Source organism: Epinephelus lanceolatus, chromosome 20 (genome assembly GCF_041903045.1).
Source record: "Epinephelus lanceolatus isolate andai-2023 chromosome 20, ASM4190304v1, whole genome shotgun sequence".
NCBI lineage: Eukaryota > Metazoa > Chordata > Actinopteri > Perciformes > Serranidae > Epinephelus > Epinephelus lanceolatus.
In genome coordinates this window covers 13,495,213-13,522,559 of record NC_135753.1, presented here as the reverse complement: position 1 = coordinate 13,522,559, position 27,347 = coordinate 13,495,213, and the positions used below count along the sequence as shown (strand labels likewise).

Here is a 27,347-nt window from a genome sequence, read left to right as displayed (position 1 = left end):
TGACAGAACAGATTCCCTAAAAGCTGAAGAACATTAGTGTGTGGTCACCTGTCTTAAAGGTTTTAATAATGGAATAATAAAAAAGAAAGCACCTCTTTAGCATTTGCAGTTTAGTCACAATTACTATGCCTATCAATAATTCATTAATCACTCACAAACTACAGCAGTTCTATTATGAAAAATGAATCAAACTCTGGAAGGGAATGTTTGTTATAAGCATGTAGTGATTCATACCTTATTCCTGCGGAAGTGGTAGATGAGTATCATGCTAACAAAGACAATCAGCATGCAGAGGCACTGGAAGGAGAGCACGGCCAAGCGTAGAGCACCGTCTTCTCGTGCCACACAGGGGGTGTCGTCCTTGCAGTAGGCGCAGCCCTGCTGGCATGGCAGGCAGTCACTGGAGGACCCCTCGTCAGCATTGGGGCCGCTGTCTGCAACCTTTCCCTTTCTTCCCATCCCTGTCAAAAACAAGATGGAGAAATAAAGGAGTTTAATTGCAAAATAGTTAAGCCAAGAAAGCTTAGCAACTGATCTAGTAATCTTCCTCTCACTGGCTGCGTTTACATGCACACCAATGTTCCACAGTTATTCCAAATATTCTTGAATTGATCAGGGTCATGTAAACAGCATATTCCATCTGAATATTCTTAATCAGGCCTTATTCTGAATGAAGCATCTTCTGATAAAGACGTGGAATATGCCGGTATTATTTTAGGATGTAAAATGTAAAATGCATGTAAGTGTTAATAATAGTGAAATACTGTTTTTTAAAACCATGCAAACAGCTTGGTAGGAATTTTGTCTGTTTTGGAATAATGGCAAAACCAGAAATATTTTGTGCATGTAAACATCCTCACTGACATTGATCAAAATTATCAACCCTCTGCAGATACCATTACTTCTGTGCTCCAAGACAGATTCCCAACCAGGGGTACATGTATCTGAGGGAGTTTGTACAGAAATGTTGTAGAGTACCTCAGCTAGTTTGGAAAAAAAAAAACAAAAAACAAAAACAAAGTTGATGTAAAGCCTACAAACAATAGGTGTTGCTAAAAGGGACCAAACGATGGTTGAAATCACTGTTAGTTAGCTTCAAGCAGCTGATGATAAAAACAGGCTAAGTTGTAAGCTTAAAATAATGAATAAATGGTTGACATTATTGAAATAAAGTAATGCACTATGTACTCCAGTGATTAAAGTTGTAATTCATGCATTAATTTTAATCTTTGTGTCATGCCAAATCACTTGGCCCATCCACATGAGGTTACAATTCAATAGAACTCAATTTATATACTCAATTTAAGGAAATTCTTGTACCAGAGAATCCTTCAAATTACAGTAACACTAAGTACAGTAACCACATTTAATATTCACAACTAATAACAACCAGAGCAACCAGTGGGTTGCCCAGGTCAGGGTCACTCACTGGGCCCAGTTTTAGAAACAATAGAGTATCAAATATCTGTCAAAACATACAAATAAACAAGACAAGAAGTGTTTTCAAGGAGCAAAAGCAGGACCAGTGCCTAATAGAGTAAGAACAGGAGTAAGATAAGAACTGAGTTACTAAAATTAAACTTAAATGGTGGGAAAAGAGCATACTGGGCCTGATAATCCGTGTTAAATTGTATTGTGTATGATATAACAATGAGAAGCAGCATTGCATATGATTTGAGAAAATGATGCACTATATTGATTATTGATCATGATTTTGAAAAGTAATGGTGCACCTAATGTAGGTGAATATTGTTGTTAGTGTCCTCACAGCTCTCCTCCCTACAGAAGGGGGAGGAGAGTTGAGTTTCTACATTGTCCTGATAAAGAGCTTTTTATCTCTTCTCCCAGGCTTTCTCCAGATGACTCACTAATTTATATGTTTCACATGTGAACAGATATCTCGGTCTTTGTGACTCTTCTGTATTTACAAAAGCAATATCTATTTTTATCTTGCTAAACAAAGCATTGCACAGTTCACAATAAAAAAATACAGAAGAAAACAAATTGGAATCCATTTTCTGTATAGTTTAGAGAGCACATTGGACAGATCTGCTTTTCTTTTTCTAGATTAACATCCTGTCAAGTTTCAGCAGTCGAAGGTAAAATACCAGATCTCAATGGGGCACTTTGAAGGTACACAGGCATGGATTTGTATGAGAGGGAGGCCAGAATTGTGAGCGTAACAGATGCTCTGACACAAACACAACATTAATTCATAATTTTTTCATCATGTTTCCATAATTTTCAGAATAAAAGCAGGTTGTGTAGCAACAACTGTTACTGTCTTAATGTTTCCTTGGTATTGAATTTTCCTCTGTATATGACACCGGTGAAGATAAAGGAGATGAAGTGCTTCTATGACAGACTGAGTATATATATATGCTTATCCCTCACTGACCTTACAAGGAGTCATCGACATTGTGTCAACACGAAGGAGATTGATCTATATGTGTGAACATGAAACGTCAACACTGCAGCACCTTGTTCAGTCACTGGCATTTCATACAAGGCTGATAACCACGGCTTCCACGGAAAAAAGCACACAGAGAGGCATGCCAGAACTTAGTCATTTTTATCCTGACAAGGGCAGAGACGATGGGGAGTCTGAAGGCAGGGCAGATTGCCTCAAACTGTGAAAAAAATATGCTGTTTGAAGCTAGGCGCAAGATCTGGGTGGAGAAAGTAAATGTATATAAGAGTTACCACTGAGGTTGGGGTATAAACCAGTCACTAAACATGAGCTGCTTCAAAAGGAGTTTTTCTGTTACCAAAAGTGGATGGGTTTGGTTGCACTGGACAGTAGCGACTGCTAAAAAACCTCCTGGTAAAATCCCTCCCAGGGTAAACTAAGGTAAAAACCAAACAGTGGACTTGTGATTGGTTTGTATAGAAATCCCCCTGAGAGATGCCCATATGGTTGGATGGATAACGAATGGTGGACTTATATAGAGCTTTTATGGAGGCTTTATTGGAAACAGTCATTGTCTCAGAGATTTGCAGGGATTTTGCCTTTAAAAAGAAACTGGCCTATTTTTCAAAGCTATGACTCTGCACATCATTGATCCCTTCAAAAGGACTACTTATCTCCGTAGCAATGAGTCATATCCTTCAGCTCACTCTCATTGGTTTGTTGCTCCTGCAGTTGACTGACAGTCAGAGGAAACTTCAACAACTCCTCCCATATATTTATATGCGAGATCCACAATGGAAGATCACTGGGAGACAAAGGAAAGTGAGTTGCGCTGGCTTTCTCTGCAAAGGAGTGTCAAGGATGTCCCCTTGTGGATTAACAGGCTTGTTATTGGCCCCATGGTGGGCCAGACTGCAGCACACTACGCCTCGCTAACAGGCTTGCCTCTCCTCTCTATTATTGTGTTCTCAAACACACACACACACAAACACGCACGCACACACACACTTTCATGCAGACTTGCACACATGAACACGCAAGTTTGTGTGCACAGCACACTGCACAAACAGGCAGAAGCAGACAGCACAGATACCCAGCTCTTCGGGAAAGAAAATGTGGAGCTTTTTTTTCCTTTTCGGTGCATGAAGGGAAAATATTTTAGGGTAAAAAAAAGGATGCAATAAGATGGAGAGAGAGGGAGGGAGGGGAAAAAACTGAGGGGGTAAAATTGAGAAAGACACAGAGGAACAAGCTATATAAGGTTTGTGTGGGATGAGACAGGAGGGAAAGTGGATCGAAATGAAAGTATGAGAGTGATGGAGGGCAGGTGAAAACCACTGGGGCTCTGTGTCTGCAGAAGCCTTTTTTAATTAACTCACAGCAGACAGAATAAACTGGGAAAAGTAACTACCATTAAAAAGATATTTCCCACCTTGAACCTGATTAGCCTCCCCAGGTACAGGGCAGTAACACGTGCCTCTTTCATTTACATAGTAATAAAGTGAAGCCGTTATATAATGTTAACATATGAAGGTCAACTTATAGTTCTTTTGCTAACAGCTGATGCTAATCTACATATATGCAACTTTTAGGCAGAGTCACTATCGAATAAAATGAGCTCATCTGCTACATTTGAACAAACTGGATTTACATGAAAAGACCTGTCTCCTCCAAACAGGCTGCTTTGTTGTTTTTGAACTTTTGCTGGCAAATAACTTAAAAGAAATATGATCTCATAGAATTTTGTGATGAGCTCAGAGTCTAAAATGAATCTCAAGGTTGTGCTGGATACAGGACAAAACTGTTCAATAGTAACTCAGTTGTTTATGTGTTATTGTATTGACATTAACCCCTAGAACCCTGGGTTGGTTTTTGATTGATCAATTTATTTTTTTGCAGTCGACATTATACTGTGTATACATTACATTGTATGTGTATAGTACACTTATCATTAACAACTTTTCCAGTTGAAGACATTTTTAGAAAAAACACCACTGAACCACTGAACACCACTGAAAGAGAAACCTTAGATGATGATAATACTGATGATCATCATCAGTATTATCATCATCTAAGGTTTCTCCTTCATTGCCACTATTTTTTCACCAAATTTCTTGTGACCCCAAATTATAGAGCTGTTATGTGATTTTGAATATTAATCATGACAATATGTTTTCAGATCCACACAGGGAGGTCGATCTAAATTCTGTAAAAATAGTAAGGGATTTATTTATGTGACAGATTTCATGTGTTTAAAGTCAGTAAGTGTAAAGTACATTCACCAAAAGTACTGAGGTAAATACTAAAACCCTCAGGCTTGTTCAGGTTGATCAAGGTTTGAATGCTGATCTTTGCCAATCAAAACAACAACAGTTTAACAAAATAAGGTAATAAGGTCTTCTTGCTAGCTTTTTTATAGAGCTTTCAACCACATCTCATGATCTTAATCAGCAGAGTCTTCTCAGTAAACGAAGCTCCAGAAAAAGCTGTAGGTTCAAATTGTTTTGTCAAACTTTTATATTCAAGGTCAAGAATTAACTTTGATGCTCAAAACTACAATTAATCTACTTCTGATTCATTACCCTAAAACACACCAACAAACCAGTTAAAATTTTGAGATGTCATGTGATTTTCAATGTGACATTTTTTGTTAATCTACTTTCAGGCACATGTTGTGAACCTCAAATTGATTATAAAAATAGTCATAAAAATTGTCCACTGAATCATCTTTCAGTGACCAATCAGCCTTATTAAAAATATATCTGAACAGGTGATTGATTTACTTACTTGTAAAGCCGTTGATAGCCACTCTGTTGGGGTGGTAGAATCCCTTCTTGCAGTGGCACGTGTACTTGTCCAAGACAAATCCATGACCATGGATCGGCAAACACTGCAAAGACACAAAAACATACACATCAGCCACACAGAGAAGACAGGGAATGCAGTTTGACCTTCAGTTTCCTTGATAATAAATTATTCATTTCCTTTATAGAATTTTAAACATGTCAGCCTGTATTACAGACTGATAAGACACTAATATAAAAGCAATTAAAATATGTCAATACTAAACCAAAAGTAAATGCCATAGCTGGAAATGAGTGAAAAGAATGTGGGATCAAATGTCTTGTAGGCGGGACAAGGGTCTAATTATTTAAGCTGTGAGATTCCCCTCTCTGTCTAACTGTGCCTTCTCACCACTCAATATTAAATTAGTAAAGCTGCTTCCATTTGATTGAAAGTCTGATAGGAAACAGACTGAGGGCTGCTGAGAAAAACACGAGGGGCGTCAGGGGGCATCCTTGGCAGACTTTGTGTGCTGTTTGCCAAATTACAAGATATAATTAATATCTAAATTAAGAACAGACTTATTTGCATGATTAAAGGAGAACCATTAATTCTATTTCTTGTGGGAATGAGATTCCATCTTCTCTTCTGTATGAACACATTTGGGTCACTGCCGTAAAGCTCTAATTTCTTTCCTCGCTCTTTCCCTAAAACTACATAACTGTCTTATTTTCATGTTTCTCTAAGCAGAGATGATAATGATTTATGAGTCCCAAGGAACGACGAGGGGCCTAGAATAGCAACGGTGCTTCAGCTGACACTTGACACGTTATGAAGTGTTTGTGACCTGACTGTGAGATCTAGAGGCAAGGCCAGTGGCAGCGTCTAAATGAAGCATCAGTCACTGCGATGCTCTTCACAGCGGACTGGACTCTGCACGTCTTAAGAGGCAGCTATTTCTGACTGTCTCTCAAGGTCCTTGTTGAGGTCTAGCTGCTGAGAGTGTAGGCCCTCAGTCAAAGCCTTGGAGAGGCTGGCCAGGGTTGAAAAGCACAAGGTAATTACCAGGTTACAATTCAGCGAACAAGTTCCTCAAACAAATTCCACTGGAGAGACCAAAGCATTTTAAAGTGGCACTACAGTAATGTGTTGAATACGGCTCCTCATTTCAGTGGTGACAGTCGTGACATCGTGGTCTTTTTGATCTTAAAATTGTAAACCTGTGTACAGTGTTTTGCTGCAGTGTAGTTAGACTTCAGCAACATATTACATCCACAAGACTTCTAGCAAAATACTTGCTTATGTCAAGGTTTCTTCTGTTTAATTGTAACCGTTTAACGTATTTAAACATCAGCCCCAGATGTTCTGAATGTGTATCACCATCAGCAGCTCAACTTGCAGTGCAGGTAACTGCAAACCTGACTTTGGTAACTCAGCCTCTCTTTGAGTAACCTGCTCATTCACTCTTTAGGAAACAGTTTGGGTTACAACAGTTTAATTTAATAAATCCTGTGTGCATCAGAGTGTACATTTTATCCAGGCAAATTGGATGTATCTGCAGGATAGACCGGCCGTAGACTTGTGTATCCCTTCATAAAGATCTGCCTGGTGCAACTTTAAATGAGCACTGTGGTGCAACGTGATTTCATCTCTGATTCCCCAACAGTTGTCTCCTCAGGACAGGTGGAGCGTGCCGCAGCTACTGCCTGCCACTGTTAATATGCCCACCTCACAGAGACACTCAGAGAAACAGCCAGAGACAGGTGTGTGTGTGTGTATGCGTATTTTTTCATGTGTGTGACAGGGGGAGCCAGGAATAGCCCTGGCAGTGCATCCCACTCCTGCCTGCTGCGGTGATTGATGCGGGGGCTCGGAGAGGTGGAGCATGTTGAACGGAGGAAGTGGTCCAGACAGTGCAGCCTGCCTCCCAGCTACTTGCCATTAGTCACATGTGATCTTAGCGGTCCAGCGAGGAGCCAGACTGTTATCGACGATCATAAAATGGAGCATTCGGACCAGATCTGTAAAGGTCTCCACACAGGGTAGAGGAGCCGAGGAGACACCTGGGATGATGTCAAGGTGTACGGTTAAGATGAAATGAAGATTGGAGATGATTTATGTTTCTAAATTAAACAATCATAATTTAAAAATAACACCTGATCCCATAAAAATATGAGTTCATTTTTTTATGACAAAAGTAATCTAAAGGTACCAATGTATGTATTTTTTTTTTTTTTTTTTACCACTATTGGCACTATGAAGCAATGTTTTGATGGGTTAAATGTGTGTCAATTTACGCTGGCATTGTACCTTTTCAAAATACACTTCAATTTTCACAACGACAACAAAATTGCAACAAAAGCACGTTGTTAGGTTTAAAAATAAACAAAAACAAATGGTTGGCTCAACATTCACACAGGAAATTAACACCGGCCTCCAAGGTGAAAGTCCAGGGTTTGTTGGACCCATCAACCCTCCCCTTCTGCCAGCGCTATAGGGACTTTCTGGCCAACACATTCTCACTCCAACCTTGCCACATACTGACGTTTGGTCATGGACTTTCCACGCCTAGATACGACATGCTAGGTACCCTGGGTGCTTTGGTTGTTGACGTTCTGGAATGCCGTGCCAAATTCTGCCTGTTACATGCATTGTCTTCTTTAAAAATACACTTTCATTTTAACAGGAACTGTATCTGTTTGCATTCAGTCTGTTTCAAAATAAACACATGACGTTGGTACAACACCGCAAATTGATGTTTTTTTCCCTTCAACAACAAGCGCACATGGTTTTATTTTGCCTATATACATGTGGTTGGGTTTAGGAAAAAGAACAGGGTTTGGCTTTACAATCTTACGGAAAGTAAACACCGGCCTCCCAAGAGAAAGTTAGTGGTTGTTGGACCCATCCACCACCCCTCCTGTCTGTCGTACCCGGACTTCCACCGCCCTTACTTTTGTTGTTGTCCCGTCGCATTACCCTCTAAAGCTGCTGGGCGCCGTTAAACAATAATGGCGAGCAACTGTGTGTCATGCTGATGTGAAAGGATGGCTTTTTTGTTAGTGTCTGACCAAGCGTCAGATTTCGACGACTTTGCCGTGAGACCAGGTTGTTCAGGCTCCATATATTACATTGTTACTGGCAGTGTTTAAAACTGACACCATCTGCACCTTTGGTGGTGGTATAATACGCCACATATCATATCCCTTCAAAAGCTGCCTTTTTGCATTGGTGTGTGAAGCAGAAATCATTGAAAAAGCAGCTGTATTTGACAAGTTGGGAATGTGAATGGGGTTTTACATAGAACAGATAGGAAGACAAGAGTAGTATGAGTAGAGGCTGTGAAAATGTAAATAGTTCAATATACAGTGCATGTGGAGATCCCATTTTTTGTGTGGCACTGGTAAAAATGTTGTATAAATTAATTTCAACTTAAGTTCAACTTCAATTTTTTTTAGGTTTAATGGTGTTATAGCTGTGATAGACTGCACAAAAGACATCTTTCAGTTCTTCCTCCCTCTAGCTGCTGTTTCCATAGACCACAGTAAGTAAAATATGACAGGAGCAATAAATGCCTTGAAACTGCTTGGGGTTTGGAGGCCTAAGAGAAGAAATTTTTAGTCCTTGGTCCTTTCAGTCCTTTAGTTAAATGGGCACTGAGTAGGAATTTCTCTCATCTAGTGTTGAGATCGTATATTGCATTCAAACGGATAGCGCACTCTAGCGCATCACTGTTTCAAACCAAACGTGTATTGCAACAATGGTAGCTGCTGTGTACCAAAAAGCTATGATGACATTGATGAAACCATGTCATCCGATACTTCATGGAGTATTCATTCAGGCTCCTACACAGACACATGCGACGCGAGTTGACTAACCCCCTCCTCACCATGCTGGCTGTGTTTACAACATAGGACGAAACAAACCAATCACATCTTGTCTTTTGACCACTGACAAGTGGCTCAACCTCACGCACCTCATCCCTCTCCTTGCAACACTGCAGCACCGCTAACAGCTGTTAGTGGCGCTGTTAGCGGAGCTGGTCGCTAACAGGTGTTAGCCGCTGTTAGCTGTGATACCCGATGTTGACCCTCGTTTTTTGAAATCGCCGGTCACATTGCCTTTTTGCCTTTTTTCAAATGCACCAGCACTTGTGACTAGCCTGCTTGCTGCTGCTTTTCGTCACACTACCTGCAGGCGGAAACTGGAAACTGACAAGTGAAAACGTGAAAGGTGATTCCGTATTTCTCAAGTATGTCCCTGTACATACCTGTATTTTGAACATGCCGCACGTACATGATGAGACACCAGTCGCAATTTATATGGAAATGAGAATTTTGGAGCTTACGGACATACTTAGATACGCTGATGGAGGTAAATACACATGTGCTAGGACACACTTTTGACTGCAAAATTTGTTTGTCTCAAAGAACAACTGAAATTGTTACACATAGTGCCTTTAAATAAACTAAATTTTAGAGCTAAAAAGATAAGTTGATTCGTCAATTGAAACTAAATTATTTAGCAACTACTTTGATAATTTCCCCTTGCAAGCAAATATGCCAAAGATTTGCTGGTTCAATGTGATCTAATAAGTCTCTTAGTTGTCATATTTAGACACTTTTTAGACTGTTTGCATGGAGTTGATGGTTACGTGTAGAGAACAAAGCTACCTCATTAGCATTAGGAAAGTTGGCTGAACGTTGGTTGAAAGACTGACATAACAGAATTATTCAATGTTCACTTAGTTTCACAGGCTCCTGGGTCAAGGTGCTGTGCTTGTTGGACCCGTCCACCTCCCCTCCCACTCACCCTGGCAGACTTTTTCACTCCTGATACTACTATCCACTTCTCTCTCAGTAAATATGAAATAGTAAATGGAATATCTTAGGACAGCTAGTCAAACAGGACAGTTGCAGACCTTTGGCCCTGGGAAGTTGTTGTTTTTTTATTTCTTCACAGTTTTGTGACAGTAATTATTTAATTGCAAAAATAATCAGTAGATTGATCAACAAAAAAAGTAGAAATGAAGTGATTTAATAGTGCTACCAAACTTCTTTTTTAAAATCAATGCAGTGTACAGAAAATCACTTTTGAAATACTGTTGTGGTCTATATATGATTACATTATTGTAAATCCCCTCTAATTATAAGACATGTTTCAGTATTTTAAACAGACCACACATAGGCCATGACCTAATTTTATGTGAATGGCATGTGATATTAATTATGTTTGATGATGTTCTGTTGATAGCAAGTAACTCGGGCAGCCATATTGTTCTTTCTGCTGAAGGCACTGACTGTGCTGTCAGAGCGCAGAAATCACGTCAAATTAACAGAGAATTAATTAAGCCTATATGACTGAAAATAATGTGTTTGACTACAGAATCTGTGCAGTTGTCGCTGATAAAATCTGACACGGATGCAAGAAAAATTGCCCTTCAAAACTGAGTTACAATTTAACTGTGATAAGAAAATAAATGAAAACTAAAAAGTGTTTCTATTCCTGTCGTCTGTGTCATCTGCTACCTGTGGATGCAGAGATAAGTAAATACCTCATTCATTCTTTATGACAGTCACATGTAAGAGAGCTTGCATTGTGTGTTTCCGGCGCCCCAGGTACCCTCAACAACACCACTTGTTGTTTACATCCCAGCTGTGGCAGCTGTCAATCACATGCACTCTGACACACTAATTGCCATGGTGACATGTGTGTGACCGCGAGCGAGAGCCTTTTTATCGGAGTGCGTCACGCTGTCAGGCAAGCATGGTCTGCCTGTGACAGAGCACTTACAAAAGGGCCGCAGGACTCAAAAAAAGACAGAACACACACTCGGTCTCTTGTTCTGTTTCTCTCTCGCCCTCTGGTTTGTGTGCAATTTCTTCTAGCAGTGGTGCTTGTAACATCACTGTGATCAATTCATAATTTAATAGTGACCTAATATCAATTAAACTCATATTAAAGCAATAAACAGAAACCAGAACATCTTCTCAGCACTGGCACAGGGAAAACAGCGTTGTACACTATGTGGCCAAAAGTGTGTGGACACTGCTGTCTCATTGTTTTCTTTTGGTCTGGGGGTATTTTTCATGATTTGGGCTGGACCCTTAACTCCGATTAAGGGAATTTTTAATACCATAGCACCTGGGTCTACAACAGGGGGTCTGTGACAGGTGATTTTTGTTTGTTTGTTGTTCTCTTTCAATTAAAAAAAAATGAAATATGTATGAAAATACACAACATTAATGATAGGCTAACTGTTACCCATAAATCCTTGTCCAAAAATGTGAGCTAGCTAGTGCAAAACCACTGTGTGGTGCTTATTCATAACAGTGAGGTGAACAAGTTAGCTAGCAGTTACATACTATTGAACCATATTGGCCAATTAGCTGTATCATTATTCCAAGTGTATGGATATTCATGTGAGCCACAGTGGATCATTTAGTAACTTTTTGAGCATGAGACTCTACCATCAGCAAAATTTAAGGTGAGGCTAACACACCTTACCATGCTGCAACTGCTGCTGATTGAATTATCTAAAGTGCAACTCAGTTTTATACAATATATGTAGAAGGAGGTCCCTGCACAGTCTCTTCTTGAACTAAGGGGTCCTTAGCCTGAAAAATGATGAAGACCCCTGCAATATCTAATGATATGTTAGACAGTGCTCAGTATTCAAAATTTTACAATTCAAGAATATTAAAAAAAACACATATCACCATCCAACACCTCTGGGATAAACTGTAACTACCACTGCGAGCCATGGGCTCATTTCACAACAGCGATTTGTGAGCACTACTTACACAAAGACTGCAAATAATGCCATTAGCCGTTTCACAAATTATTATCACTTGCAAATTGCAGATAAATTTGAGAGTCCTACAGTCCTCTCACATGCTCATGCGTTGGTCACAAGTACTGGGTTTCATTCATTAGTTAAACGTGTCAAACTTAGTGCAAGAGGAAATTATCACGTGTTGCAAGTTGCAGCTTGTACGTTTGAGATTCAGTGAAACAGGCCACCGCTTATATCAGTCCAACCTTACTCATGTTTTTGTGGCTAAATGGGAGCAGATTTTAAAATATTTTGGCAGATGACATGCAAAAATATTTTACAGCTGGATGTGAATTGGGGAGTTTTTTATTAAATTCAATGAAATCTCCTAAGTATAGCCTTTTTATATATCTTTTTGTGAGTTTTGTATATCACAAATGAGATATAAAAGATATGTCCTGGTTTATACAAAATACATCAGTTATCTGTTTTGCTGTATATACTACATTGCCCAGAAGGTATTTGTTTGACCCTTACTGACACTGCAAGTTTAAAGCCCACTAGCAGGCAGACATGTTTAGTGGTGGTGTTATGAGAATTATGACTATATACTGGATTCCAATTATTGGCTTTCTCTTTTTATTTATGGCTTTAGGCTGTTTTCAGAGTTGTATGTTGACCTTGACCTATTCTGGAAGATGACCAGATACTGCAAAGTGCATGACCTCTGAAGTGCACACTGACAGGAAATATTCTTCTCCATAAAAAGTATTGTATTTCACTCTAATGGAGAAACAATATATTCAGATCGTTAAAAGTGAATAAGTAAAAAAAGACTTATCTCGGAATTCGGATAATAATCTGATTACCTCAGAAAAAAGTATAATGTTTTTTCCATAAATGTTTTGAATGTGTGATGAAATAAAAAGTATATTTTTGCAAAATCAGAAGAGCTTTCAAAGTATGTCTTGTTTAAAGCACAATATAGTGTAAATACTGGTGCTAGCAAGACAATTAGGACCTCAATAACTTTTAAAGTAAATTCAAATTATAAATTCACTATTGCTGCATATTGCATAAATCTTTGCATACCAATGTACACACTCTCCATACTCTTCCTCCTGACATCAAACACAGCCGTTCTCCTCCATCACCTTTCTGTAGCATGAAGCAGGGGAATTTAAACCAACTCTAAGAGCAGCACTAATTGATGCAGAGGCCAGTTGTCTTCCACCTGACCAGGAAACCAGGAACTAGCTCAATTCTGCCGGCTAATTAATGCCTGCTGAGGACTCTCCCTCTCTTTGAAATAAGCCAACGCTCTTCTGGTCCAGCACAGTGCCTAATCAACCACTAATAGGCCTCTGTAGATATTTGTAATGATCCTACAGAGTGCAACATAAACCCTGAGGAAAGCTCATCCAATAATTACAGACTGAACTATAGAAAGTGCAGAAAGGAGGTTGGAAAGAGAAGAGTTGGCCTGGAGGTAATTCAATCTGCTCATGCAGTACAGTTGGGTCTGTGCGTGTGTTTACATGTATGTGCGGTGTGTTGCTCAGGATGTGTATGAAGACGCTGGGGAAATTAGACGGTGTTTGTTTTAAAGGATGAATGAAAAACAAGGAAGTTTTACCTGCTTTTCTAAACAAGGAAATTTAATATCTTTTGTGGTTCTGGAGGAGATTTGTCAAGTCTGAGAAAATAATCACCAGGGTTATCTCGCCTTGGGCTTGGAGAGACATTAACCAGGCATGGAGGGTCTAACAAAGAGACACTATCAAGTTGCATTTAGGGATGTCTGGGCTCCAGGGCTTTGGGAGTTTGACCCATTCTGAGGACTAAAAGTTGGGCTTGTTGGTCTGTATTTTATCTTGGCCTGTGTTGACCTTTTTTTTCTTGACTCTTGCAAGTTACTCCAACTAATGGGAGGAAAATTGCTCAAATAGCCCTTTGACTTGGCTGTGTTTGGATGGGTTCAAATTTTTGATGACATCCAGCTCTTGTTTCTTTTGAGTTTGGGTGCACTTTTTAGACATCCCTTTGGACAAAAGCTTCTGCCAAATAAATGTTATGCAATGTAATGAGATGGGAACCAAGAGGCTTGATTAAGGCAATGTTTTAACCAAAAATATAAATATCACCATTAATCATTAACTGTTAAATGATACGTTTTATCAGGGAACAAACTGGAGAAATCTAAGGAAGACCAACAAGTAGGATCCCTGTTTTCAGGCTGAATAGACACGCAATAGCTTTTGTTTGTAGAGAGTAAAATATAACAGCAGTAGTAGAATTTTCAGAAGAAAAAGAATGACAGGTCAATAAAAAATAACATACAGCATAAAATAGACAGTGTTGGGAGGGTTACTTTTAATGTGTATTCCACTACAGATACGTAAATACATGTTCTAAAATGTGCTTTGAAATGTATTTCCATTAGGTTACTCAAACTTAGTGACATATTCTAAATACTTATTGTCCTGTGGCAGGTGCACTGCACACACCCTCTGTTTCTGGGAAATGCATGCCTTGAATAAATTTTACACTGTGTCCCAACAGCAAGCCAGCATCACTCTCTGTCTACATTGACTCTATGAAATATGCACTTCTGTATTTTATGTTAACAAACCATGAAGTTATACCTATTAGCTCTGCGGTCAACTGGAGACGTAACCACTTAAAAGATGGGCGAGTACGTTCTATCTCCTGTACTTTTCAAACAGAAAACACACATTACTGGAAATGACAATAAAGCCAATAGCAAGTAGGTTGTTATTAGTGATGGTCATTTTCCAGAAACTTTCAGCTCCTCTGTGATCTCCCTCCAACCTGCTGCCACCTTATTTAGGTTTTTGCTGTTAAATGAGAAGGTATCATACAGATAATTTCTCATTTTAGCTCCATGAATCTGCTGTCCTTCGTCCATTGCAATGCTTTCAAACTGAGCAGGTATAAAGAGAAACAAAAGTTTAGCTGAAAATGGCAGCGCTTTGTCACTCGCGGCCAGGTAAGACATTCAAACAGAAAACAATTCAATTGAACTGATGCTCGCTTGCGTCAGGCTCAGCAAGGACACTGTGTTAGAGCAAATAAAACAAAACAAAAAATGCAGTAATCCCTTCAAGTAATCTATTGTTAAAGACAGTTATTATATTAAAAAATATACCAGCGATTATAACTGTAACTGTTAGAGAACACAGTTACTCCTATTCTGTTACCTCCCAACCCTGAAAGCAGATGCATATGAGAGAGAGCTAACGAGACAGAAAGGAAAGCAGAGAGAGAATAAAGAATTTTGACGTCAGTATCTTTGCTTCAGGCCATGTTGATTCTAAAAAAAATGTTTAGCTATTGGGCAGGGACTGGGCTAAATAAATTGGAGCTTGGTCTGGCTTAGACCACAGTTTCAGGCCTGTGCATTACTCTAACTCAGACACACAAAGAGACACTGCAGAGAGCTGGATGGCTGTGGCTCTGTGCTCAGAGGGACAGCTAGACAGCCAGCCAGGCCTTTAAATGAGGTCAACTAGCAGAGTTAGCCGGAGCAGAGCTGCCCGGACAGCGGGACCTCGCTTTGGGTGAAGTCCAAAGACTAAAGCCTAAACACCAGTAAGATAAACACTCTGGCCTAGAGGGAGCTTAACACCGCCATCAGGCTGGGACTAGTAAACACACAACAGACACCACTGGGATATTGCTGTCATAATCACATTCACAGCTTATGTAAGTGTCAAAGTGAACCAGGCAGACACATATTCATTCCACGTTCACACAGTAAAATGCACAGTAATGTTGACTCTTGCAACTTGTAACGGACAGTCCTGCAAATAGACATGTACACACACTCGTGCACATGAGCACAGAAAACAAGAACAGTGAGTACTGAGGGATCAGGCGCGCACAACGTTTTCTGACATCCTCAAAGCAGCCTCCAGGGATGACAGGCACAAATAGTGTCATGAGTGATGAGGAACAGGGAAGTCGGAAGCTATCGTCCACTCACCCAACACTTAAACTCCCCTCATATACAGTAACTGCAACAGTAGCAAGTCTCCTTTATGTGAAATCCCTGTCATCCTAATTTGTAGCTTGACAGGGATTCAAGGAACCCTAATTTTTTAAGTTTTAAGTCACCACAATTTAAAAATCATACTACAGAATATGAATATACAGGCGACCCTCCGGTTCCCAGCCCAAGTCCCTATGGACTGAGCTACTGCCGCCCATAGTAGACTAACATTGTCAAAGAGACTCCTGTAAATCAATGGACACATTTTTTTGAGAATCAGCACCCACAAATTGACTCGTTTCACCATCGGGATTTGATTAATTCAGTTTGATAACAATTCTATATTATAAATGAGCTGCACTCTTAGTGACGAGCTAAACTGGAAGTAGTAAGCTCGGCCAGCAGAAGACTCTTGTCTGCTTGCTCAAAGGGCCCAATAATGTTGAAGATCTGGGTCTTTTTACACAGGGGAAGTCAAACTTTTTTGGCTTTAAGTACCACTAATCAAAAGTCAAAGAAAGAAATGGGCCCAACCCCAAGCGCTGTATCCAGTTCTCTTTATACATCCATGGGTAGGGTACTTGCTCTGACCCTTGCTCTGGATGAAGGGAAGGCTCGTGTGGCCAGCAGTATTAATCTCCTTTCAGTAGTTTTTGTTGACAGCTGGTCTTGGTGGTATTTGTTCCATATTTGTAATTGGACAGCTGGGTAAAAAGTGACAGTAATAAGTGTTTTATCCAAAGCTGAACTTTTTTCAACTCTTGGCAGGCAGAAATAAAAAACAAAAACAAACATGCAGCGCTCAGCTCAGACACTTTGCACTTTGGCACTCCCATTGCAAAAAATTCAAAAAACAACTTATGACCACTGGAAAAAATGCTTTCGCGGACATATATTGCTACAAGGTAGACTGCACTTAATGCACTTTGATCAATTAAGTTCATCTAGAGAGAACGTGCAGATTTTTTCCCCATTGACCAATGGATTAGTTGAAGAGTGGGTAGAGTTCCAGTTAATCAAGATTTTTTTTTGGCTGACAACAGCCCTAGAATACATATTTGATTTTGTCAGATTGATTTTATTTAATCATATGTTCGAATCCAAAACTAGTGTATTTGCACAACATGGGATAAAACTGTTTGTCCAACCTGCTGCAGGTCATAAATATTAACTTCTGTAATGCAAAATGGTTGTGCATAACAGATAATAATAACAACAACCCATTTGTGATTTAGCACTACAGATGAAAAAAACCCAGATACAGAAACAGTTTGCTGACCTTGTAAAATGCAACTGCTTGTGTCCCTATATTATATAGCTTACATTAGCAAGTTACTAGAGAGCCAGTAGCTTGTGTTCATGAGATCTGGGTAGCGATTGAAACTAATTCACTTCAATTACAAGCAGTAGAAAAAGAGCTTGCTTTGGTGTCTGGAATTACCATTTAGGCACACAGTGAGCAGCTTCGATATCAGCAAGAAGCTCGGACTAAAACCCCTGCTCTTTCATGTTGAAAGGAACCAGCTGAGACGTCTTGGGCATCCGATCCTTCTTGATGCCTCCCTGTGGAGGTATTCCTCCGCAGGTCCAATTGGGAGGAGACCGTGTGGCAGACCCAGAACACACTGGAGGAATTATATATCCCTACTGGTATAGGAATGGATGTAGGATGTAGCAGTGGAGAAGGAGGTCTGGGTTCTATTGCTCAGCCTTGCGTGGACCCACATAAGTGATGGACAGATGGTCCAAAACTTCATGTGGAATATATGTTTGATTTGTTGGATTTTATATCTGTGTATATCTGAGTCACCTTTTTGTGGCAACACTGAGGCTCACTGCAGGGTTTGGGTTATGCAAACATCTTAATCAAACCTTAACCCAAGTGTAGTCATCATTCGGGTTACTTCTGTATATGTAAATCAAGGTACTGTCAATCTTTTTGTCTGTATCCCTTATTCTTTCTCAGTCTATTTCTATCCTCTGTGAGTATATGGCTGTACTCATTTCACATCCAATCTCATGGGTCCCTAGACAAATGTTACCTCTACATTCCACTCTTTTCCAATCCTCCCTGGACGGAGTGTTTGCTTTCTGCCTTGGTTTACGGTGTGCTGCTGAGGCTGGGCACAGCGAATGTAAGACTGCGCCCGGGGGCGACTGTACTCAAGTCTTCAAAGTGTTTCCATGTAAATTCAGAGTTCCAGCATTATCCGCAGAGCCAATTAGAGGGACAGTGGTTCAGGAAGGGCTGCACTGCTGAGGGCCGGGGGCCAGAGTTTTAAAACCAGAAGTGTCCTGTGATCTCTCGTCCCACTACGTTATAGCCAACGGCCCTCAACCTTGATGTTTTCATCTCTAATACCCCTCAGGAGATAGGACCGCTTTACACAGAGCATTTTTCTTTCAATGTAAAGGCTGTGTATCAGTGGTTTCATTTATTAGTTACACAAAAATGTCCTTAGATGACAAGATAGAGCAATTACAAACTGAATCCTCTAAACTTTTATGGATACTGAATGATGAAATGTAGGCAATGTTACAAAAATTTTCAAAGTATACTCAAGTTGTCTGACCCAGACTGTGTTGGCAGGACATGCCATTGGATGTTTCATTTTTTTGCAGCTATAAAAACATTTTGAAAAAAGGTTTCTTTTCTTTCTCCAGCACTGAAAACTTTTAAAAAACATTTCCAAGATGTAACACTCCAGCCATCTCCATCCTTAAACTTCTTAAAGTGCTTGCTACAGTGGAAGGAAACTAACATTCACTGCCTTTTTTCTTTTCTGGTCTTGAGTACAACTTAATATCTTGGTCTCCCTACTTTAATACAATGCGGCATAATTCACCCAGCACAAAAGGATTTGCTCAAATTGAAGGGTGGATTTATATCTGTTGGCGCGCAGCAGTATTCTATTTCCTTCCTGTCAAGCCCCCTTATCAACTCTGAAGCATAATCACAGCTTTGGTGAGATCACTGTAGATAATTAGCAATTACCCTATTTATAGACTCCTGAACATACTCTAATAGGCAACATACCAAGGAATGTAGTTAATTAGGATGCTTCGTGTCCTTTTTCTCCACCCAAATTGCTGAAACGAGATCAGCAGGTTGAAAGGGCTGTGGCCTGGTGTGAAACTACCCTTGATACAGGTCCCCTGAGGGAATCCCTGCCCCACTACGATCCCGTGTTTCTCACAGCAGGGAGATTCCCAAGTTGCTAAAAGGCTATTTTTATCTTACGATACGCGGCTGGGTCTGCAGATGAAGGGGTAAGCGTTTTTGTTCAATGAGTGTAGAGGGAATACTTGGACGGGGAAGCTGTCAGAGAAACAAGCAGATACTGCGACTCACCTAATGTGCATCACATTTACAAAGGGGTTTGGGGAATTTACAGGATGTCAAATGAACACTCGACTACCAGAAGAATGAGATATACGCAACATAAAACTATGTGCTACCTTATGACTTTGTCTATGACTTCAAGAAAACATGACCAAACCATGACCATTTAAAATTTGTGCTTTAAAAACAATAAATTCCTGGTTTTCATCATTATTAACCAGGAATGAACGTTTGCATTTTTGTAAGCAAAGATACCATACTGATATAGACATCATAACAACTGTCAAGCCAGAAATCATCGTATCATAGAAAGTTTGTAATTTTTATGAAACAGTAGAAAAGTTCTATCACACACACACACACACACACACACACACACACAAAAAAGGACATTTAAAATAGATTTTATATTGTGCTCTGAGCTAGGTTGGGAAGTAACGGAATTTGAGAAATGGCTTTACGTATTCAAAATACAAAATATGAGTAACTGTATTCTGTTAAGGTGTGGTATTATGAACACAGTTAGTGTCTTTAAAAGAGGATTACTTAAATAGATTGCTATATCTGTTTTTGTTTAATTTAAACCTTTTGCGTGTCTTAACTGAATGGGCCACAAGCGAGCATCAGTTTGACTGAATTGTTTTCCACTGGAATGTTCCAACTGGTCACAAGCAACGCAGCGCTGCAGTTTTAAGCTTGACTTTGGTGGGATGCCCTGTTTCTCTTTATTCATGTTGCCCGCTATGATAGTGCCACCATAGACAAGGGGGGGCAGATTCATGAAGTTGAAATGAGGAATTATCTCTGCTGCATCTTCTCATTTAAGTACAAAAACCTAAATTAGGTTTCAGCTGGCTGGAGGGAGATCACCGGGGAGCTGAAAGTTTCTGGTAAACAACCATCGCTTAAAACAACCTACTTCCTCTTGGCTGTATTGTATGTTATTTCCAGTAAATATACCACTATAAAAAAATTGTGTGTTTTCAGAGAGTGCACTACTCGCTTGTTGTTACCACATGATGTAAAGTTCATATGAAGCATGCATTTCCCATAAATAGATTTTTTTAAAGTGTGTGCAGTGCCCCTGCTGTACGACACTGGCAGCTGAGATGCACAGCCAGGATGCTGTCATGTGTTTTTGGCATGGAAATAACAGACCCAGGCAGATGAGCTCAGCGAGACGATTTTGAAGTATTCCAAAAATAATCCAAAGTATTTAGAATATTTCACTTAATTTAAGTGATTATATAGAAAATTAGAAATAGAAAAATGCATTAAATTACATTTTAGGGCATGTGTTTGGTAACCTGGAGTGGAATTCTCAAAAGTAACACTGTCTCAGAGATACATTACTAGCTTTAAATGGGATTATAGAAGTAAAATTCATATAAAACAACAATTTAATTGTATATGTCATTGGTTTTGTTTTTTATGTTGCACACAGCGTTCATTTTAGCCATGAAATACTTACTTAGCCTGACAGTTTCATTTACAGTACAGCTGCCATTTGGATTTTCTTGAAGAAAATGATTGCTGACACAAAAGAAAAGTCATTATGGGACTGAATGAGGCCTAAAACCTTTGCATGCAAATGAAGCAACAATTCTGATGGCCAAATCAATCTTTTTCACTGACACACACTGATTAATGAATTTCAGTTGGCAATCAGTTTTCAAAGTGTTTTCAAATGAATCCCATCAATTCAACCTGCCATATGTCCTTCTCAGGCTGAGAGAGTAAACCAACCGAAACAGAAAAAGGCTCTTGTGCACTTAAGTAATTCATTCATAATTCATAAGTGTACATGACACTCTTGTGCCAGGATCCTGGGAAATGTTTGTTCTTCTGTAGCTGTTGCCATCCTTTGCTGATAAAGGACTTGTTATAATAGCTGCCAATAAAATACATGGCCTTTGTCTGATCTTCACAGCTGTAAGTAAAGATTGCAGCACAAAAGACAATGGGATGTAAATCACAGGAACAATGTGTAACATGAATGGCTGGGCACCACTGGGGTTAATGCCATTTATTTTTAATCCAACTATCACAACTCAACTACTGTTTTATTTCAACAAGGTTTAAATCGCTCTTAGGATAGGATAAGTGTTTATTTAGGATTGGTGATACAGTGGTTGTGTTTGAGACAAAAGTAAGCCATCAGAGAATGAATGTAAGTCAAAATAATGTCCTTACAAGTGAGGACAACAAGTGTGTGTTGTGTGCACTTTTCTGTTTGCAAAAATAAGACAGAGAGACAAAAGGTGAGAGCAGACAGAGCAGGAGGGTAGCAGCAGTTGTTTAACACTGATGGCGTTATTAATTCAGCAGCACAAGGTACACAGCGGAGAAATCAGCGTGTGATTGAGATGATAGCCGGCTGAGCCAGGACAACCTTGTGAACCAAGGTCAAGATGTAGCAGTGATTCAACAGACAGAGCTGGAATATCCACTTTGGCTTTTCAACAACAGAAAGAGCACCAAGGCAAGACAGCACCACACATGCTGTTGAGTGTACAAAACACAAGGATGTCACACATGTCACATGTCCCCTGCCACGTGGTGGTTTGGCTCCTGTTGTGGGTGTGTTTGAGGAAGGATGTGTATGTGAATAGTGTGTGACATTTACAGCCATATGGGTTATTAGTTTTAGTGCAGGAATGAGTGAAATTTTATGCAAGTGAATTTGTACTTTAATGTCACATCCAACTGGTGGGAATACGTTGACTGGAAAAAGAAGAAACCAAAGACAAAAATGACAAAGGGGACTAAAAGTTACTGTCAGGTTTCTGAAAGTACAGTCACAACATGAACATGATTCCAGCTCATCTAAAATGGCTAGAAACATGGTTAACTCACAAACAAGACTATCATACTAGTAGCTCTGTGTTGTTAAATTAGGCTAAATTCTAATGCTAACATACTGAAACGGACATGTAAGGCCCCGATCAGACAGAGTTTTAGCAACCTTGGGCAGCTTTTTGTTGTTGTTTTCAACGAGAGTTAAGTGTTTTGCTCTTTGCTTTTGTGTTGCTGAGAGCCTCACATTTTTCTGCTCTATATGCCTTGCATTTTTGGAGTAGGGCCCTGAACACCTTAAGCTGAAAAAAATTAAAGTTAAAGCAAAAAGACACCCATTGTCACTGGCATTTTTCCCATTTTCCAATCAGATGAATAGAGAGGCGGGCCTTCTGTGGTGACGATGACAACAAGTGGTAGCGACATGGTTTGTGTTAAGCTAAAGTTTGCTTACTTTCAACGTTGTCCAGGACAAGCTGCCAGACATATGTTAAAGAACTGCACCCCTTTAACTACTTTGACCAACCACAAATCGGCTCTACAACTGACAGCGGATTGTCATGCTTTCAGCTGGTGGTACTCCCTGTGATTTCACCTCTCTCTAAGGGTCTCATGTACCCACACAGATCTCTGTCTCAGTTTCCCTGTGTCCAGCGTACTATTTGGAAACATCTTCTCACCCTCAGAGCCAGGGAAAGTGCAGCCTCTCAATTTTTAAAGCAGATTTTAAGGTTCAGATCTGTGAGTTTACTTCGAAGCAAAATAGTGGTTAGGCTAAGTAAAACTGATTTGGTGGTTGCCTCGCAACAACAACAAAAAAAAGACGCAGGCTGCAAAATGCGCTATGTCTGATAAGGCCCTTAACATGCTGATGCTTGTCAGGTGTGTATTATGTTCACCCTCACCGTGAACAATGCTAACATTTGCTTAATAGCACAAACAGTACAGCTGAGACTGAAGGGAATGTCATCAGCATAAGTAGGACTGGACCATCATATATTTTATAAACTGATGATGTCTCTAGGTAGAAGTCAGGTAATCACCAAAGTATTATAATTAAACTTAGAGGGTTAATGAATGCGTGTGCCAAATATTCAGTGCAAAGCGCAAGTGTCAACCTAATGGTGGCTAAAGGAAAAGTCAGGGTTCCATGGCTGAAAACAGGTACAAGCCAGATGATGCAATGCTGTCACTGATTTTAAACAAAATCTATACACTACATTTTTAGATTTAAAACCCAAAAGGTATTATGACACTACACAACACTTTCACCTCTGCAAACAATCAAGATAAGAATAAAAAGCACTCTTTCCTGTATGTCTGATCAAAGTCTGATGCTTTCATCTCATTCTCAATTTATAAATGTTCATTTCTAACCAGTGGCCCTCACTCCTCTCACTCAGCAGCCCTCAACAGGAAACAGCGCAGAGTCAGGAGTCCTTGTCGTGCCGGCTGGAGTAATCATTCAGGTTATGTGTCACTGCCTTTCACAGCCTACAGTCCCCCAGGGCCCCACCACTTGTTCTGAGCAATAAGCTAATTGATTGAAACATTCATCATCATCCACAGCCGCGTTCTTGTATGAAAGGTGCCCCCAGGGCAGCAAAGTCCTAGACTTTTGAAGAACAGTGAAACACACTAATGGAAGTGCCATTAGTGAGAGATGAGAGGTAGGAAGAAAGACAGGAAAACGTCAGCCTCAAACAGCATGTATACACCTTTTCAACAGGAAATTAAGTCGAGATTGTAGTTGATAATCTTTGGGCACCATGCTTGGTTGTGTAATGATTCATCTAGCTTCACCATGATTGGCATAAATCAGAGCTGTACTGTGTAGTTAATCAAAGAAAATACAATGTTTGCTCTTGGCTTAATACATGCAGTGACTGGTCTGCAGTCAGAGTTTATAATAAAATTGATTGCTGTGTATTATATTGTCGTGACAGCAGCGTTGGCGTATTCTGGCTGATTTTCTCTGTTGCAAGTTCTCGTAATATGATGGTGATATATGTAGTGCCTGTTTGCAAAAGCTTGCAAAGCTTATCTACAACAACATGGGAATTGTGTACTGTTTTTTCCTCCTATTAAGTTAAGTTAGCAACACGGCAGCATTTTATCAAGTCATATTTGTACATGATTAAAGCTGCAGTAGATAACCATTTTTAGCAAATATGACAAAAGTTATTTTCTTACAATACTACATGTGGCAGATATTCTGTGGAAAAAATCATGCTCCTCTGTTTCTTTATAGTGCTCCTAGAGGCATTTGCAAGAATCTCAAATATAACCAAAAACAGAGTCCATAAAGACATTATTAAATGAATTTAAGGACTTTCAAGTAATTTTTCAAGCATTATTTTTTCATTTTCAAGGATTTCACTCAAAGCAACTATTTTTTTAATATAGTTTTTGTTTATTAAACTTAAATAGTTTCATCAATGTCTCTCTTTTCAGTAAAGGGTTACCTATCACACTCTTTTCAACAATCATACATACTTAAAAGGCTTCTTTTTGAGAAATTCATTGTTAAATAAACTAAAAAAGAGAAAATCCTATAAACAATATTCACAAGAAACAAGCTGCTCAAAATTCATAATAATAGGTCATTTTACACAAACTTCATGCAGTTACTGTGTTCACTGTGTGTTAATTATGTATTCTATAATGTTATTGTTATGCATTAAATATAACAATTTACAATATGTCACTTAGTCATGGGTCATCAATCTACTCAGTCATAGAAAAAAAGGTCCCTTAAGTCCCTTAAGGAAAAGATTGGGAGCCTGGAAACAGAGCCAAGCAGTCCAGTTTCTCTCAGATCATTTGAATTACAATATGCTCAAATGATATTATGGGATTTTTGCCCAGTGATGCCAAAATTAAACTGCCTGCCCCAGCTTTCAGCCCGAAAACTTCTTTTTTTAAAAAAGGCAGGTCACTTTTATTTATACAGCACCAAATCATAGCAATAGTTCTCTCTGTACACTAGCATACTCTTTTGATGTATGGTCTAATGTAACATATATGATTTAAAACAAGAGTTTGGGTGGGCTATTTCTATAGCAAAGCTCAACTGCAGCTCCACTGAGAAAAAGAAAGGGTTTTGTGAAAATGACCAGTGAGGAAAGACTCGAGGAGAACTGTTAACAATTGTTGGATTTTAAAATAGCACAGCCATCAAATAACCATAGGTTTCTGACACTGTTGGGTTGTTGTATTTTTCTTGTCAACAGTCGGAGCCTCACTTTCTTTTGCCTTCCTCTGCTTGCCTGCTGAATCAGTCATCCATAGCATCTGCCTCCATCTGAGTTTGGGCTGCCTGCATGCTTGGCTGGGCAAACAGCAGCTTGAGAGGCAGGATGTGAGGGGAGGCCAGGGAGCCGGCTGGCTGGCTGGAACGACTGCATTTTGTCAAATTCAATCGCTGGAATGGTGGCACTTAAAACGCTGCTAAGAAGCAGTAGAACAACAGTGGATGTGTGATGAAAGGAATTCATAGACGTGCATGCAAAACAGAATGTCTAAGTGTGTAAGTGCAGTGTTGCTTCAAATGCTGTTATAAAGAGCATCTGAGGGTGGAATGGAAATGTGACTACGTCAATGAAACACTTTAGTAAATAAACGGCGCCAACGCCAACTGAACCGACGGCTTTGTCTCCAATAAAACAAAGAAAATAGTCCTAACGTGGATCTGTAGCAGCCCGAAGTGATTGTCTTTTTTATTCAAATGGCCCCAAAGAAACCCATTAAACAACAAATCACTGTACGTGTGGAGGGAATACCTGCATGAAAAAAAAAATACAGCAATAACACAAAATGAATCCCTGTTTGCAAATACGGGGCATCCCTCCCAAAGCTGTTTTTATCACATTACCACACACACACACACACACACAGCCCAACAAGACTTGATTACACTCCAGTCGAGCTTTCTATTCATAGCTGGAGAGACATCAGCCTCCCACGTCACCTCCGATTTACATGGTCGTGCACTTTAAGACCGGGATGGTAGGTAGTTAGCTGTAATGGATGCAGAGATGGCTTGCTGCAATTCCTACAAGACTGCTAGTGTGTGAAGGGAGATCTTGCTTAATTTATGAATTACGATACAAACTCTGCAAAACACATTCACAAGATATAGTGAGGTGGTAAAATCATTCCTGTTCTTGTGAAATTTACCTTGGGAATGTTGCAAGAACTTATACTTCGGGACCAAGTCAATGCCAAAATTCTGAAAACATGATGGTACTCGTTCTTTCTACTACTGTAGGTACCTTGGATGCACTTGACAGGGCAGTAAATATGCCTACACGAATGCTAATCTGCTGTTAAATACCAAAGAAAGAAAAAGAAAGCCCACCAGCATGGAAGAAGGACAACAACCCGTGGAATATGGCAAAAAGCTGCAGCGGCAGCTAGGGCTACAGCAACAGCTGACCTTGACTCGTTTGAAAGAGCAATTTTCCGAAGGCCAGCGTATTTTGATAATTCTTTGTAATGGGAGCAGCAATGGCAGCAGTGTGATGAAGTGCTTTTTCTTGTCGCTGAGAGTTTCGGTAAAACACAGTGCTCATCACTGTCACTCTTTATCCAGTTGTCCAGTCACAGTGATGGGGGGGACCAACTGTCACATCTTACTATACAAGTGCTGAACAACAACAACACTGCAACAGTGAAGGAGGAAAATATTAATATACTGTAGGCTATATGTTAATATATGTTCCCTCGCTCACAAAATTTCAGGATCCCACACAGACAAGTATTTGCATTTAAGACAGATCGAATTTATATAATTTAATACAATACGTTTAAGTATGTGGTTTTCATTGTTTTGAAGTGGGTGTCAAGAAATTTGCAATTTCACTGATATTGTTATTGAACACTAAACTTCTGGTATTGTGACATTTTTCTACAGGATTTACCTTCATGTGTATGTATTCCTAGCACCTCTATACCTGTCCTTATCTATGTTGGTAATCGAGCTGATGTGCAGATAATGAGCATTCTTGTATGATTAAGATGATAAAAGTCACACCCTGCAACATGCCATGAACACAGCAGCTTTCATCATTCAGCTGTAAGCAAGAAAACTAACACTCCTGCACTGTAAGCACACAGACATCATTATTTTGCAAACCCAGCTAAAATCTATACCAGTAACAATGTACTTCTCTCCTTGTAGCCTCCCTACACACACACACACACACACACACACACACACACACGC

General features: G+C 39.7%; 1 protein-coding gene across 2 annotated transcripts in view; it reads right to left on the bottom strand.

Annotated features, from left to right (window-relative positions):
- Window positions 1-27,347, bottom strand: part of gpr158a (G protein-coupled receptor 158a) — a 95,256-nt gene that overhangs the window by 44,071 nt on the left and 23,838 nt on the right. For both annotated transcript variants that reach the window (XM_033639046.2, XM_033639045.2), the window contains exons 3-4: window positions 5,198-5,300; window positions 235-461 (exon numbers count right to left, since the gene is read on the bottom strand). In XM_033639046.2, the coding sequence (XP_033494937.1) occupies window positions 235-461; window positions 5,198-5,300 (330 nt within the window). The remainder of the gene's footprint in view (window positions 1-234; window positions 462-5,197; window positions 5,301-27,347) is intronic.